Raw genomic sequence first — 16665 nt, forward strand, 5'->3', positions numbered from 1 at the left:
ATGAATTTAAGAAATACAGTACTAAAATAATTAAGAATACTGCTTCTATGAAAAGTCAGGTCTTTGAAAAACTAGAAAAACCAGTAGTTAGCCCTGGCTCTCATGGCTCAATGGATTGAATATCAGCGTGTGAACCAAAGGGTCACCAGTTTGATTCTCAGTCAGGGCACATGCCTGGGTTGTGGGCCCTGTCTCCAGTAGGGGGTGCATGGGAGGCAGCCATACATTGATGTTTCTCTCCTTTTTCACCCTCCCTACCCCTCTATCTAAAAATAAATAAAAATTTTATTTTAAAGATTTTAGTTATTCATTTTTTTAGAGAGAGAGGTGAAGAGAAGGAGAATGAGAGGGAGAGGATCATCAATGTGTGGTTGCCTCTCATGTGCCCTGTACCAGGGACCTGGCCTGTAACCCAGGCATGTGCCCTGACTGGGAATCTTAACTGGTGACCCCTTGGTTCCCAGCCTGCACCCAATCCACTGAGCTACGCCAGCCAGGGCAAAATAAATAAATAAAATTGAAAAAAAAAACAGTAGTTAATGTAATGAGAAGAGGTTTAAAAGTGCACAGATTCAAAAAGTAGGAAATGACAGGCTGTACTTAATCATCGAAACAGGGTAAGTTGAAAATCAGTAGTTAAGGAACTACATTATACAACCCTACATAAAATATGAAAATATAATTTCCCTAAATTGATTCCAGAGCATGTACAATAAAGCAGAGAAATTTCCATAGAAGAAAGATTATTATTAACAAACTACCTCATGAAAAGAAATAGGCTCAAATGGTCTCTCAGAATTCCAACAAATGGACTAAGACAATAGTGTGGTGATGACCAGAAGGAAGGGAGGGGCAGGGGAGATGTGGACAGACAGGCATCTGTAACAGTATAAAGAATAAAAGTAAAGTAAAAACAATTTTTTTAAACTAGGTTATCTCAATGCTATGTAAAACATTCCAGAAAATAAAAAAGTAGGGAAATAACGTATTATTTACTTAATGTGCTAAATATGTATAATAAAGTTTTTTATTTTAAACATTTTAAATTATGCTTTGAGTGGCATTTATTTTTCATATGCAGCCATCACCTCTATTTCCAGGACTTTTTCAGGACTCACAGAGAAACTCATTGACAGGCCAGTAACTCCTCATTTTCTCCTATCCTGATAATCTTTACTTTCTGTCTTTCTGAATTTGTGTATTCTAGATATTTCATATAACTGGAATCCTACAGTAGCTGTTCTTTTGTGGATTTATTTCACTTAGCATCATGTTTTTACTTTCATCCATGTTTTTAGTGTTACTTTTTATGATGAAATAATTCATTGTTTGTATACGCCACATTTTATGTATCCATTCATTTATTGATGGACATTTGGGTTGTTTCTACCTTTTGGCTATTGTGAATCATGGTGCAACAAACTTTGCTTTATAAATATCAGTGTGAGAGCTGGTTTTCAGTTCTATTGGGTATATACCATATTTTGCCATGTATAATGTGCTCCTGTGTTTAATGTGCACATTATACATGAGATTATTATTCCTATTATTATACCCATGATATATAATAGTTTTACCCATGTGTAATGGGTATCCTTATTTTTCTTTCTAAAATTTGGGCAAAAAAAGTGTGCATTATACACTGCAAAATTTGGTAGTTGGGAGTGAAATTGCTGGGTCATAGGATAATTTTTCATTTGTTTTTTTGAGGAACTGTTGAATTATTTTCCACAATAACAATATCATTTTACAATTTCTACCAGCAATACACAAAGGTTCCCTTTTGCCATACATCTTTCCAACACTTATTTTTGTTTTAAAAATATTTCGATTATAGTCATCTGTGTAGGTGTGAAGTGGTATTTCTTTGTGGTTGTGATTTACATATCCTTAAAGACTAATGATGTTGGGCATGTTTTCTGGTGCTTATTGACCATGCATATATTTTTTTTGAGAACTGTCTATTGAAGTCCTTTGCCTGTGCTGGAATTGCTTTTCTTTTTGTTCTTGAGTTTTAAGAATTCTTTATATATTGTGAATGTAAATCCCTTATCTGATATATGATTGCAGTAATTGTCTGCTACATGTAGACTGTGTTTTTACTTTTTAAAAAAGTTGCTTATGTATACAGAGAGGAGAAGGAATGGAGAAAGAGAGGGAGAGAAACACTGATGTGCGAGAGATACGTCAGTCTGCTCTTTCTTTCTCCCATGCCTCCAGCTGGGAACCTGGCCCATAACCCAGGCATGTACCCAGACCTGGGATCGAACCAGCAACCTTTTGGCTTGTGGGATAATGCCCAACTCATTGAGCCACATGTCAGGGCTCTTTTTACTTTCTTAATAATATATTGCATATACAATAGTTTTTATTTTCTCTATTTTGTTTAAAGATTATTAATTTTTTTAGATGGAGGGGAAGGGAGGGAGAAAGGCAGGGAGAGAAACATCAATGTGTGGTTGCCTCTTATGTGCCCCTGTACTGGAAGCCAGCCTGCAACCCAGGCATGTGCCCTGATTGGGATTCAAACCAGCGACCCTTTGGTTCACAGGCCAGCGTTCAATTCACTGAGCCACACCAGCCAGAAGAAGAGTTTCTAATTCAATTTATTATTTAAATTTTAATGAATTTATTGGGATAACATTGGTTAATAAAATTATAGAGGTTTCAAGTGTACAATTCTATAATATATCATCTGTATATTATATTGTGTGTTCAAATCTTCTATCACCATTTATCCCTTCTTTACCCTTTTCTGCCTCCCCCTACCACCTGTTTTCTCTGGTAATCACAATACTGTTGTCTGTGAGGTTTTTTTCTTTGCCTAATCCCTTTTCACCAATCTCCCTCCCCTGTGACAGTGTGCAGTCTGTTCTCTATAGTATAGAGAGTCTCTATAGTCTAGAGAGTCTATACCTTGGATTTTGTCAAAATTTTCCTTTCCTTCATATGTTTTTTACCTTCATTTTATTCATGTGGTGTATTACATTGAATCACTCTTGAATTACTGGAATAAATCGCACTTGGTTATGGTGTATAATAGTTTTAATATACTGCTTAATTAGTAATATTTTCTTCTGGATTTTTGTGTGTATATTCACAAGGGATACTGCTTTGTAATTTTCTTTGTTGTGTTCTAGTCTGTCTTTGGAATCATGATAATGCTGGCCTAATAGAAATGGGATGGCAAACTGTTTTATTCTATTCTGATTTTTGGAAGTGTTTGAGAAGAATTTGTGTTAGTTCTTTCAGTGTTTCAGAATTCATTAGTGAAGCCTTTTGGTCTTGAGCTTTTCTTTACTCTAAGGTTTGTAATGACTGATTTAACCTCTGCTTCTCGCAGGCCAGTTGATATTTTTTGTTTCTTTTTGAGTTGGCTTTAGTGGTTTCTGTCTTTTAAGGAATTGGCTATTTTTTTCCTCAAATATATTTTATTGATTATGCTATTACAGTAGTCCCATCCCCCCCTTGAATTTGTCTATTTCTTTTATGTTATCCAAGTTGTTAGTACATAATTTTCCACAGTATTTAATCAGTTCTTCTGTGGAGGGGCAGGTGGGTAATGTGTAGTATTGTCCCTTCTTTTGTTTCTTTGTTCTTCTCATCTTTTGTTTTTCATAGTCTAACTAAAAGACTTGTCAACTTTTTTCAAATGATCAACTTCTAGTTTCATTGATTCTATTTTTCTATTCTCTATTGCCACGTTAATCTTTTTAAAATTACATTTTATTGACTATGTAATTACACATCCTGATTTTTCCCTCTTTGCCCCCATCCACTTAGCACCCCCACCCCCTCACACAATCCCCCCACCATTGTTCATGTCCATTGGTCAGGTGTATAAGTTCTTTGGCTACTTCATTTCCTATACTTTACATCCCCATGGCTATTCTGGGATGTATTTGTGTATTTGTACTCCTTAATCTCCTCACCTCTTGGCCCTTTCTCCCACACCCCCGCCCCCCCCATCTGGAAACCATCAAAACACTCTCCATATCCATTATTCTGTCTCTGTTCTTGTTTGCTTGGTTTGTTTTTTAGAATTAGTTTTTGGTAGATACGCATTTGTTGCCATTTTATTCATACTTTAGATTTCCTTTTTCTTGAATAAGGCCCTTTAACATTTCTTATAATAATGGTTTTGTGATGATGGACTCATTGAGTTTTTTCTTGTCAGGGGAGCTGTTTATGTGCCCTTCCATTTTAAATGATAGCTTTGCTGGGTACAGCAACCTTGGCTGTAGGTGCCTGCTTTTCATGACTTAGAACATTTTTGCCAATTCCTTCTAGCCTGCAAAGTTTCTTTTGAGAAATCAGCTGATAGTCTTATGAAAACTCCCCTGTAGGTAACTGACTAACTTTCTTTTGCTGCTTTTAAATTCTCTCTTTATCTTTAACCTTTGGCATTTAATTACAGTGAATCTTGGAGTGGACCTCTTTGCACTCGTCTTGTTTGGGACTCTTTGTGCTTCCTGGACTTGCATGTCTATTTCCTTTGCCAGATTAGAAAAGTTTTCTTTCATTATTTGTTGAAATAGACTTCTAATTTCTTGCTCTTTCTCTACTCCTTCTGGCACCCCAGTGATGCAAGTGTTGGAATGCTTGAAGTTGTCACAGAGGCTGTGATACTCCCTTTTGTTTTTTTTGAATTCTTTTTTCTTCTTGTTGTTCTGATTGGTTGTTTTTTTCCTTATGCTCCACACTTGATTTGATTCTTGGCTTCCTCCCACTTTATTGTTACTTCTCTGTAAATTGTTCTTTATTTTAATTAGTGTATCCTTTGTTTCTAATTGGATCTTTTTTATGCTGTTGGAGTCCTCACTAAATTTCTAGAGCAACCTTATAACCAACCGTTGTTTTGTTCTCTGCATCTGCTAGATTTCTTATCTCCGTTTATTTAGCTCTTTTTCTAGAGTTTTGATCTGTTCTTTCATTTGGGCTATGTTTCTTTGTCTACTCATTTGGCGGCCTCCCTGTGTTTGTTTCTGTATATTAAGTAGAGCTACTTTGACTCTCGATGTTGGTAGTGTGGGTTAATGTAGTAGAGTGTCCTGTATGGTCCAGTGGCACAGCCTCCCCTATCACCTAAGCTGGGTACCCTTTGGGCTAAGCATACCCTCCTGTTGTAGTTTAGCCTTGATTGTTGTTGGCAGATCAGTGGGAGAGATTTACTTAGACCAGTCAATTGCAAAGATTGGCTGTGATCACTTACCACCAACCTCTGCCCTCCATGGAGGATCATCTGTGTAGCATCATGGTGATGGTGCTCCCAACATGGTCTGTAGCTGTCCATAGGGTGCGCTGGCTCTGGGGTTTCATGGGTGGTGCAGGCAAACGTCAGCCCCCACCTATGTTTTGCCTGGAGCTACCCTGCCTGAGCTATAAAGCAATCTGGGATGACTGCTACTTATGCTGGGCTTGGAGATTGGCAGGTGAAGCCAAGCTGAGAATATAGGCTGTCTGCTGCTAGTGCCAGGCCTGGGGGCTTCCTGAAGCCAGCTATTGCTTGCTTGAGAGGATGTAGGAAGTTGTGAAGCTTGAGCCAAGTCCAGCCGTTCATATGGAAAAGCAGTTTGGGTGGGCCAGTAAGTTGGGTTGGGCATAGTCTCTGGGGATCTCCAAGGTGGGTCAAACAGTGTCAGCCAGGTTGGAGTTTCAGATATGGCACTGGACTGCTGGCTCTCTGGCTCTGCCTGCCTTTCTGTCTGGGAGAAAGCTGTTCCTGAGCTCTTATCTTGATGCCAGACACCTTAGTGTCTCCCTGTATGCCACTGGTACCTTTCAAGGTGCAACCCCTGTGCTGGAGCTCGAAGGGAATGAGTCTGAGTAGGTAAGTCCACATGTGGGTTCTCCAAGAGGAACTGCTTGGGGCTCCAGTAGTCTTCCTCCATTGCCTCAACCTGCTTTGGTTTTTTGCAGCCAGAAATTGCAGGGCCTTATCTTCCTGGCTGTGGAACCCTGGGTTGGGGAACCTGGTATGGGGCTGGGACTCCTCTCTCCAGAGATATCCTTCCTGAACTTGTATACACCACAGGTGGGTAAGGGACCAGCCTGCCCTGTGTCTGTGTCCCTCCCAGCAGTCTGAATGGATGTGATTTTCTCAGTTCTGCAGTTGTCAGACTTCTACTCAGCTGCTTCTCTAACTGTTCTGAGTGATGTTTACATCTTAGTTGTAATTTTGATGTGGTTGTGTGAAGAGGTAAGCCATGTCTGCTTATCTCCACTTTAATCTTTATTATGTTTTTCTTCTGGCTTTGGGTTTAGTTTTCTCTGTTTTCTATTTCTTTAAGGTGTACATTAGGTTATTGATTTGATATCTTACAGTGATAGGTATTTACAATGATAAATTTTGCTTTGATCACTGATTGCCCTCTATGCCATCACTTTTGTTATTTTGTTGTTTGATGTTCATTTGTTGTTAAGTACTTTTAGGTTTTCCTGGTTGAGTTCTTTTTTGAACCAGTGTTTAGGTGTGTGTATTTTAATATCTGAATTTTCCAGTTTTCCTTCTATGATATATTTCTAGTTTCATTCTCATGATTGAAAAAGATACTGTGTGTTTTTAATCTTTATAAACTTCAGACTTTTTTGTTGCCTAATATGGTCTGACCTGACGAGTAGTTTCATATGAACTTAAGAAGTATGTTTATTCTGCTATCATTAGGTGGAGTTGGCTTTAGTTGTTTTGTAGTGTTATTCACATCTTGTATTTAATTATCAAAATTCTGTCTGGATGGTCTATCTATTATTGAAAATGGTATATTCGTTGAATTCTCCAACTATAATTCTACCCTTGCCTATTTTTCCCTTCAGATTTGTCAGTGTTTGCTTAATGTATTTTGGGACTGTGATATTTAGTACATGTATCTTTATAGTTACCATATCTGCTTGATGAATTTACTCTCTTGCCAGTATGTATTGTTTTTCTTTGGCTTATCAGTTTTTGATAAAGTTTTTAAAAGTTTATTTTGTTTTATATTACTGTAGCAGCACACACTGGTGAATTTGTATGTGAGATGTGAAGTCTCATATAGTTGGATCATTTTTAATTTCCATTCTACCAATGTCTGCCTTTTGATCAGAAATTTAATCTTTTTATATTTACTTATATCTTATATTTACTTACAAAGGACTTTTTTTTTGCCCTTTTTTCCCCGAACCTCTCTGTGTCTTATACCTTCTGTGTAACTCGTTCCCTCCATTACTCCCTTTTGTGTGTGTATTTAGTTGATTTTTTTATAGTGAATTGTTTTGGTTCTCTTCTCATTTTCTTTTGTGTATAATTTTTAGATATTGTCCTTGTGATTACCATGGGGATTACATTTACATAAGTTTATATTATATCTGTGTAATGTGATTTGAAAACAACTTAATTGGCATTTAAAAATGCTGTTCCTGCCCTGGCTGGTGTAGCTCAGTGGATTGAGCTCGGGCCTGCGAACCACACGATTGAGGTTCGATTCCCAGTCAGGGCGCATGCCTGGGTTGCAGGCTAGTTCCCAGCAGGGGACTCATGAGAGGCAACCATACATTGATACTTCTCTCCTTCTCTCCTTCCCTTCCCCTCTAAAGATAAATTAAAAAAAAAAAAAACCAACAAAAAAACCCTCTGTTCCTGAATAGCTCCATCCTCCCTTATGGTGTAATAAGTTACACCTTAAACATTACATGCTTAATAACAGATTTATAATTTTTTGTATATGTCTTCAAAATCAGGAAATAAAAAGTAGGAAATAAAAAGTATACTTAAAAAATACAATAATACTACATTTTATATTTGTGTATGTAGTTTCTTTACTTTTAAAGATTCTATTCATTTATTTTTTGAGAGGGGGAAGGGAGGGAGACAGAGGGAGAGAAACATCAATGTGTGGTTGTTTCTCCCGCTCCCCCTACTGGGGACCTGGCCTGCAACCCAGGCCTGTGCCCTTGACTGGGAATTGAACTGGCAACCCTTTGCTTCACAATCTGGCACTCAGTTCACCGAGTCATGCCAGGAGTCATGCCAGCTGGGGCTGCCTGTGGAGTTTCTTATACTAAAGATTTTTTCCTTCATTCTGTTCAAGTTACTGTTATATCAGCATAAATCTTTGACTCTCAAGCATTTCATGTAGAATAGGTCTAGTGGTAAGAATTCCCTCAGCTTTTACTTGGGTGTTTCTTTATTTTTCCTTCATGTTTGGTTAATAGTTTTTCTGGAGATATATATTCTTTTATGAAAGGTGTTTTCTCTCAGTATTTCATATAATGTCATCATTACTGCCTTTTGGTGTCTTCAGTGTTTCCTGGTGAGAATTTGGTGGGAAATCTTACTGAGGATTCCTGGTACTTCCTACTTTCAAGATGGTTTTTCAACAGTTTGATTATAATGTATCCTGTTGTGTCTCTCTTTTGAGTTTATCCCAGTTGTAAGTTGTGATTCTTAGGTTTGTAGATTTGTATTCATTATCAAATTTGTGAAGTTTTCAGCCATTATTTCTTCAAATAATCTTTCAACCTTGTTTTGTTTTTCTTCTGGGTCCCTCATAATGCATGTGTTGGTCTACTTGATCTGTCCCACAGTTCCCTTAGATTTTGTTCACTTTCCTTTACTTGTTTTTTCAGTCTCTATAACTGTAATTTTGGCCTTATTACTGGTAGTTATTGGTGAAAATTCTGACTCTCAGTACTCATCTTGAGGGTGTAGGAGGTAGGGAACTTATCACTTCCTAATGGGCAGAAATTCAGGCTCCCTACTTGTCTTTTTGTACTATCACCCTGGCTGGATGCTGGGTCATTATATTGAAGTCAGGCCGAGGTGCAAGTCCAGGCTTCTACTTGGCCTTTGCTGGTGTGGGTGGAGTTAGTGCCACATTTTTTACTGTCTGTGGTATTTGGATGAAGTAAAGCGTCTATTGTCTAAAAGTTTTTGTCTTCCTAGGCTATGATTCCAATTGTATTTCTCCATTTCTTTTGGTGGTTTCAAGATTTTTTTGTCTTTATTTTTTTATTCAAATTTTAATTTAATTCCAATTTTAATTCAGATTTTTAAAGAAATTTGTATTCTGATTTGGTTTATCCTTTCTAGGGTTTGCTCAGACTCTTCCTTGTATGGGTTATTGTATTTTGCTTAATCTGCAATATTTTCAGACATTTCTTTGAATGTTTTTTCAGCCCTGTCTTCTTTTTCCTTGAAAGTTACATCTTTTGTTATAGTCCTACTGATCCCTGAGACTCCATTTAAAAAACTTTTTCCTCTCCAAATCTGTTTTCTTTTGTTGTTTAGATTGGATAATTTCTTTTTTCCCCTCACTGATTGTTCTGTCTTCTCCTTCTGCTATTAGTCTTTTCCATTGGGGTTTTTCTTTTTAGAGGTTTTTGTTATTTTTTACTAATGCTTAATATATATATATATTTTAAAGATTTTATTTATTTATCTTTAGAGGGGAAGGAGAGAGGGAGAGAAACATCAATGTATGGTTGCCTTTTGTGCGTCCCCTGCTGGGAGTTGGCCTGCAGGGAACCGGCCTGCAACCCAGGCATGTGCCCTGACTGGGAGTCGAACCACGATCCTCTGGTTCGTAGGCCCGCGCTCAATCCGCTGAGCTACACCAGCCAGGGCTAATGCTTAATATTTTAACAACAGTTTTAGTATAACAGGAAAATTGAGGAGATCATAATACAGTTTTCATGTTATAGTCCTCCCTCCCCTCAATGTGCCCTTTTATTGATACTTTTAATTAGTATGCTATATTACCTATAATTTAATCAAGTGATAGTAATACTATTAGGTGAAGTTCATTTGAATTCCCTTACTTTTTTCATAATTTGTTTTTCCTCTTCAGGATTCCATGCAGTATACCATATTATATTCAGTAATCAGATCACCCTAGGCTCCTCTTGGTTGTGGCATTTTCTCAGATTCCTTGTTTTTGATGACCTTTACAAATTTTTTTTAATTCCTCATTCTCCATTTCTACCCCCCCCCCTTTTTTTCTTTGACCATGGGCAGTTTTTAGGAATCAGGTATATTCTAAGATGCCCCCATGTTGGAATTTGTCTGATGTTTTTGTCATTATTAGACAGACTGGCATATGGGTTTTTAGGAGGAAGGTTACAGAGGTGTTTACTTGAATACTGTTGCCATTTCATCACATATAAGGGCAAATCTATGAGCATGGTTTATGACCATTGAAGTTGATGTTATTACCTTGCAGACATAGTGTTTGTCAGAATTCTACATTGTGAAGCTCTCACCCTGCCTGTTTCTATGTTGTACTCTTTGGAATGAAATCATGTTCTCCTTTGGTGGGAATATGTAGGTAACTGGGATTTTTCTGCATAGTAAATTGGTCTCCTACATTTATTAACTTATTCAGTCACTTATTACTATCAGGAGGGATTCATGGGTATTTATTTTATACTTTGGGTTATAATGTAGTACTGCTTTATTTAATTTGTTGCTCATAATTTTCTAGCTTTGGCCATTGAGAGCACTTTCACTTGGCTCCTGTGTTCTTTTGACATACCTGACCATGAAATTAAAAACAAAATTTATTGCAGTTTTTTTATTTAGAATTTCCATTTTGTTTTTCTCCTTCTATTTTTTTATAAGAATCTCTATTCATTGTTATATGGCTTTTGTTCCTTGTTGAAGCAGTTTTATCATGGCTGCTTGTGTATCACTTAATTCTAACATCTCTGTACTTTCAGTGTTAGCATCTGTTGATTGTCTCTTGCCATTTACATTGTTGTTTTCCTGGATTTTGGTAGAATAAGTGATTTTTTTAAATTGCAGCCTGAACATTTGGGGTATTGTGTTATGATACTCTGGATTGTATGTAAACCTCTACGTTAGCTGGTTTTATTTGACACTCCTCTGCTAGGGAAGTCTCATTATTTCCAAGTGGAGGTACAAGTCAGGCTCTCACTTGGCCTCTGTTGACACCCATGGTGGGAAGGAGCTCCTTATGCTGGGTGGCTGTAGGAGTTTCTCTCTTCCCTGGGCTTTCGCTGACTGCACAGAGCCTCCACTGACACCAAATGAATCCACTTGAGTGAATATAAAAATAGTCTTTTTTTCTTGCACTAAATAAAATAAAAATTAAAGTAAAATATTGTTTCATCTTTTATTTAAAAAATATTTTCATATGTTTTATAATTCCCATACATATTAACACATATTAATGTGTTAATAATAATTGAGTAAATAAATGGGAACCCACGCATGTGTTGTTACTGATAAAGCAGCACAATCAGACATGTTTAGAGACCACTGCACAAGCCACTCTAATGATGTCTTTTCCTGGAGCTTGGGGACTAGGGATCGTTTCTTGTCCCTCCTCTCTTGATCCTTGTCTCTCACATTGAACTTGGCTGCCATTGTTACCTATGTCCCTATTGCTTAGTTAGTTTCTGGAGTACACCAAATGCTGGTACTTGAGACTGAATAAAATGTTGAACACTTCTCTCAGTTACTTTCATTTTCTTGCACAGTATCTTGACTTTCATGGAAAGCAGGGTGCTTCCTGCAAGGACTGAGGATGTAAATTTGTGCTGGAAACTGTCATACGTTCTTTCAAATAAGTTCCCAAAACAGCCCATTTGCAGCTGATGAAAATTGTAATTGCATAGCCTCCATTTTACTTAATTTAAAATGCTTTGATATCATCATAAGTATTAATGGACTTTAATGAGATCTTGTCATCTAAGAGAAATAAGCCATGTTTTGTGAAGTCTCCTTATAGGCTGGCCAGATTTAAGGCTGTATTTTTAATTCCTTACCCCATTATTATATTATTGTTTTATAATTTATTTATGTTTAATTAGGCTACAAATGCTTTGTTAGGTGAAATTACAAATGCTAATTATTATACAATTTAAAATACTAAATGCAGCTTAAGAATTTTTCCATCATTGTGTTATGCTTAAAGTCAAATACAAGGAAGTGATGTACTATCAGAGCCCTAAATTAAAATTTTTTCTGGTGTGACAAATTACAACAAAATTAAAGTTGTTTAATAAAAATGTATACCACTATGTAAATAATAAATAGTAATTAGAAATGTAAAAACAAAATGCAGCAGTCAGCACCACATAAATACAAACTAAAGACAACCAAAAATAAAAACAGAATGTAGTGCAAGCCAGCAGACCTTTACTACCAGACTGAAACGAGAAATTTTCTTTTCTTTTTTTTTTCATAAAAATTTTGTTTATTTTGGTTTGAATTTTGTTGAAAAAATTTTTAAAAATAATTTTAATTAAATTCTTGTTCAAGTACAGCTTTCTGTCTTATATTCCCAGCCCGCCCCCTGCCCCGTGCTCTCCACCTCCTTCCCATTTCCGCCCCCCACCCTTAGTCATTGTCCATGTGGCCTTTATACTTGTTCATGTGAGTCCATCCCCTTTTCCCCTATGACTCTCTCCCCTCTGGACCCTGTCAGCCTGTTCCGTATTTGAGTGTCATTGGTCATATTTTGCTTGCTTGTTTTGTTTAGATTCCTGTTATAACAGTGATATCATATGGTATTTGTCTTTCACCGCCTGGCTTATTTCGCTCAGCATAATGCTTTCCAGTTCCATCCATGATGTTGCAAAGGTCTTTTCTTTTTTAATTGTTATTCTGTTACACTTGTCCCAATTTTTTCCCCTTTGCCCTTCCTCTACCCAGCCAGTCCTGATTTTTTTCTATAGGATAGTTACGCTTATTCAAAAATTCTTGTTTGAGTTGGGTGAGTGGCACTGGGGCTATGACAAATAGGCATTTTTAAAAGTTGGAATGAACTTGTAAGTCACAGAATAGGTAATTAAGAATCAACTTTTACAGTTTGCTTATTGACCTTTCAATGCAGAAGCCTTTCTTTTGTATGTTTTTATGAAGTATTTGAAATCTTTTTTTTTTAGGTAGGTAGTCATCCAAGCTTCCTGAAGGAGGTTCGAGATCACATGCAAGACTCTTTCCTGATGCAGCCTGAAGTGAGTAGGAATGTAGCAGGGGTTAAGGTCCTACAGTTTCATGCACTGCCACTGTCGTTAAGGTGTATTTGAACTGTCCTGTACTTTCTGAGTAGTGGTTCAGACATGTTGGGTTTTAGTTCCTGAGCACTGAAAGGAAGGAAATATTTCAGTAAACTATGTCATAGGAGCTTTTTGTTTCCCAGTACATGGAAAAGTAATATTTACACTATACTTTAGTAATGCTTACACTGTACTATATATGAAATGTGCAATAGCATTATGTCTAAAAAAGTAACACACATACCTTAATTAAAAAATAGTTTATCTCTAAAAGTGCTGTCATCTGAGCCTTAAGTGATCTTTTTGCTGGTAGAGGGCATTCAAATTTTGTAAAAAAACTCAGTATCTGTGAGTCTCAGTTAAACAAGATATGCTTGTATCTTAAAATTTATACACTTAAAATATATCAGATTGTTTCTTACTTTATCTCTATGACATACACAAACTTTCTTATTTCAATAAATTTTACATGTATTTTCTTTTGATAAGATTATTTGTTTTTAGGTATTTTTGTTGCTATTTTTAGGTATATATTTTTTAATGCACAGGACCTTGTTCACTGTAGGCATTTATTTATAGGATATCAAAGTCCCTCTTTTCTGTGCTTGCTTGAAAAATAAATAAAATGTTTTGTTCAAAATCATTTTAAAATTTGTATTCTCATTAATCCAGGTGAATAAATTAGCACATGCATAATAAATGCATACACTTAAGAATAACTGTAGTAAAATGATCAAAATAAGAAATTTTATATATTTATTAATTTTTACTTATTTATTTTTAATATGTTTTATTGATTACAGTCTCCCATTTCCCCCCTTTAGTTCATGTCCATGTGTCACAAGTTCTTTTTATTTTTTAAATGTATTTTATTGATTATGCCATTATAGTTGTCCCATCCCCCTTCACTCCCCTCCACCCTGCACACCCCTCCCCCACCATTCCCCCCTTTTGTTCATGTCCATGTGTCACAAGTTCTTTAGATTCTGTATTTCCTATACTATTCCTGCCCTCCCCCGTTTATTTTCTACCTACCATCTATGCTACTTATTCTCTGTACCTTCTCCCCCCTTCTCCTCCCACTCCCCTGTTGCTAACCCTCCATGTGATCTCCATTTCTGTGGCTCCACTCCTGATCTAGCTGTCCTCTTAGTTTGCTTTTGTTTTAGGTCTGGTTGTTAGTAATTGTGAGTTGGCTGTCCTTTCACTGTTCATATTTTTTATCTCCTTTTTCTTAGATAAGTCTCTTCAACATTAATATAATAAGGGCTTGGTGATGATGAATTCCTTAAATTTGACCTAATCTGAGAAGCACTTCATCTGCCCTTCCATTCTAAATGAAAGCTTTGCTGGATAGAGCAATCTTGGCTGTAGGTCTTTGGATTTCATGCCTTGGAATACTTCTTTCCAGCCCCTTCTTGCCTCTAAGATCTCTTGAGAAATCAGCTGATTTCTGATGAATTTCAGCAGACAGTCTGATGGGCACTCCTTTGTACATGACTGTCCCCTTATCTCTTGCTGCTTCTAGGATTCTCTCCTTCATTTTAATCTTGGCTAGCTAATGTAATTCTGATATGCCTTGGTGTGTTTCTTCTTGGGTCCAACTTCTTTGGGACTCTCTGAGCTTCCTGGACTTCCTGGAAGTCTATTTCCTTTGCCAGACTGGGGCAGTTCTCCTTTATTTTTTGTTCAGATAAGTTTTCCACTTGAGGCTGTTCCTCTTCCCCTTCTGGTACCCCTATAATTCAGATGTTGGAACGTTTAAAGATGTCCTGGAGGTTCCTAAGCATCTCCTCATTTTTTTGAATTCTTGTTTCTTCATCCTTTTCTGTTTGGTTGTTTCTTTCTTCCTTCTGGTCCACTCGATCAGTTTGAGTCCCAGTTTTTTTTCCATCTCTATTGGTTTCCTGTGCATTTCCCTTCATTTCAATCAGTTTAGCTTTCATATGTTCCCCTAATTGGTTGACTAAAATCAACCAATTCTGTGAGCATCCTGATCACCAGTGTTTTGAACTGTGCATCTGAAAGGTTGGCTATTTCTTGGTCACTTAGAATTATAGGCTCTGGGGCTTTGTGCTGTTCTTGAGTCATAATGTTTGGTCTGTTTGCACCTGTTTTGTTTGAGGGGTGGAGCCTTAGGTGTTCACCAGGGCCGGCTGACCCAGTTGCTGGGTTGTGACACTGTATGTGGGGGCGGGGTCAGAGGGAAAAATAAAAATGGTGCTTTTCTCTGCTCTGCTCTCTCTCAGATTTCTGTTCCCTCTGGGGCTTCCCACAAGCAAATTGGGCCCCTCTGGTACTGGTTCCCCGGTGTGTGGGCCCGTGTACTCTCCAGGACCTTGTGGATCTCTCCAATGAACTCTCTGTGGGCCTGGGAGCCTCTCCCGGCACCTTGACCCCGATAAAGTCTTTTCAGTTGGTGCTTTCAGGCTCTAATTCCCTTTGCTGTGGCCCTGGCCTGAGCTGTCTGTCTCACTGTTCGCTCCTTTGCTTGGTTTATCTGCACTCGAATGTGTGACCGCAGTCAGCCAACACCCCGTGCCCTCACTGGGTCTGCCCGTTTCCACCCCACGCCTGGGATCCACCAACCGCCACTGCTTCCGCTCCTGGGTTGGTCGGACTGAACAATCTTTCCAGCCCGACCTCACTCCGCCACTGATTCCTCCCCTCTTACCGGTCTGGCTGAGTGGTTCGTTGTTGGACTTCCATACAGTTCAATTTGCACTGTTTTGGCTACGTTTTTGTTTCTAAAACTTCACTGTCTTTAAATTTAGTTGTGGGAGGGAGCACAGTGCTTCCACCTACACCTCCATCTTGGCTGGAAGTCCATCACGAGTTCTTTAGATTCTATATTTCCCAATTTCCCATACTATTCTTGTCCTCTTCCCTATCTCTTTTCTACTTACCATCTATGCTACTTATTATCTGTACCGCCCCCCCCCCCCCCCGCCCCCCGGGTTGCTATCCCTCCATGTGATCTCCATTTCTATGGTTCTGCTGCTGATCTAACTGTCCTCTTAGTTTGCTTTTGTTTTAGGTGTGGTTGTTAATAACTGTGAGTTTGCTGTCCTTTCACTGTTCATCTTTTTTATCTTTTCTTAGTTTAGATAGGTCCTTTAGTATTTCATATAATAAGGGCTTGGTGATGATGAACTCCTTGAACTTGACCTTATCTGGAAAGCACTTTATCTGCCCTTCCATTCTAAATTAAAGCTTTGCTGGATAGAGCAATCTTGAATGTAGGTCCTTGCCTTTCATGACTTTGAATACTTCTTTCCAGCCTCTCTTGCCTGTAAGGTTTCTTTTGAGAAATCAGCTGACAGACTCATTTGTAGGTAGCTATCTCCTTTTTTCTTGCTGCTTTTATGATTCTCTCCTTATCTTTAATCTTGGGCAATGTAATTATGATGTGCCTTGGTTTGTGCTTCCTTGGGTCCAACTTTTTTGGGACTCTCTGAGCTTCCTGGACTTCCTGGAAGTCTGTTTCCTTTGCCAGGTGAGGGAAGTTATTATTTTTTTGAAATAAATTTTCAATATCTTGCTGTTCGTCTTCTTCTGGTAGTCTTCTGATTTGGGTGTTGGAACATGTAAAGTCGTCCCAGAGGTTCCTAAGCCTCTCCCAATTTTTTTGAATTCTTGTTTCTTCATTTTGTTCTGGTTGAATGT

The 16665-nt window shown here is 37.7% G+C and overlaps 1 protein-coding gene across 2 annotated transcripts in view; it reads left to right on the plus strand.

The window, feature by feature from the left end:
- Nucleotides 1-16665, plus strand: part of ZMYM2 (zinc finger MYM-type containing 2) — a 125879-nt gene that overhangs the window by 53359 nt on the left and 55855 nt on the right. For both annotated transcript variants that reach the window (XM_037037239.1, XM_037037240.1), the window contains one exon: nt 12886-12957. In XM_037037239.1, coding sequence (XP_036893134.1) covers nt 12886-12957 — 72 coding nt within the window. The remainder of the gene's footprint in view (nt 1-12885; nt 12958-16665) is intronic.

Source organism: Sturnira hondurensis, unplaced genomic scaffold, assembly GCF_014824575.4.
Source record: "Sturnira hondurensis isolate 20B ecotype Veracruz unplaced genomic scaffold, ASM1482457v3 Scaffold0022910, whole genome shotgun sequence".
Lineage (NCBI taxonomy): Eukaryota > Metazoa > Chordata > Mammalia > Chiroptera > Phyllostomidae > Sturnira > Sturnira hondurensis.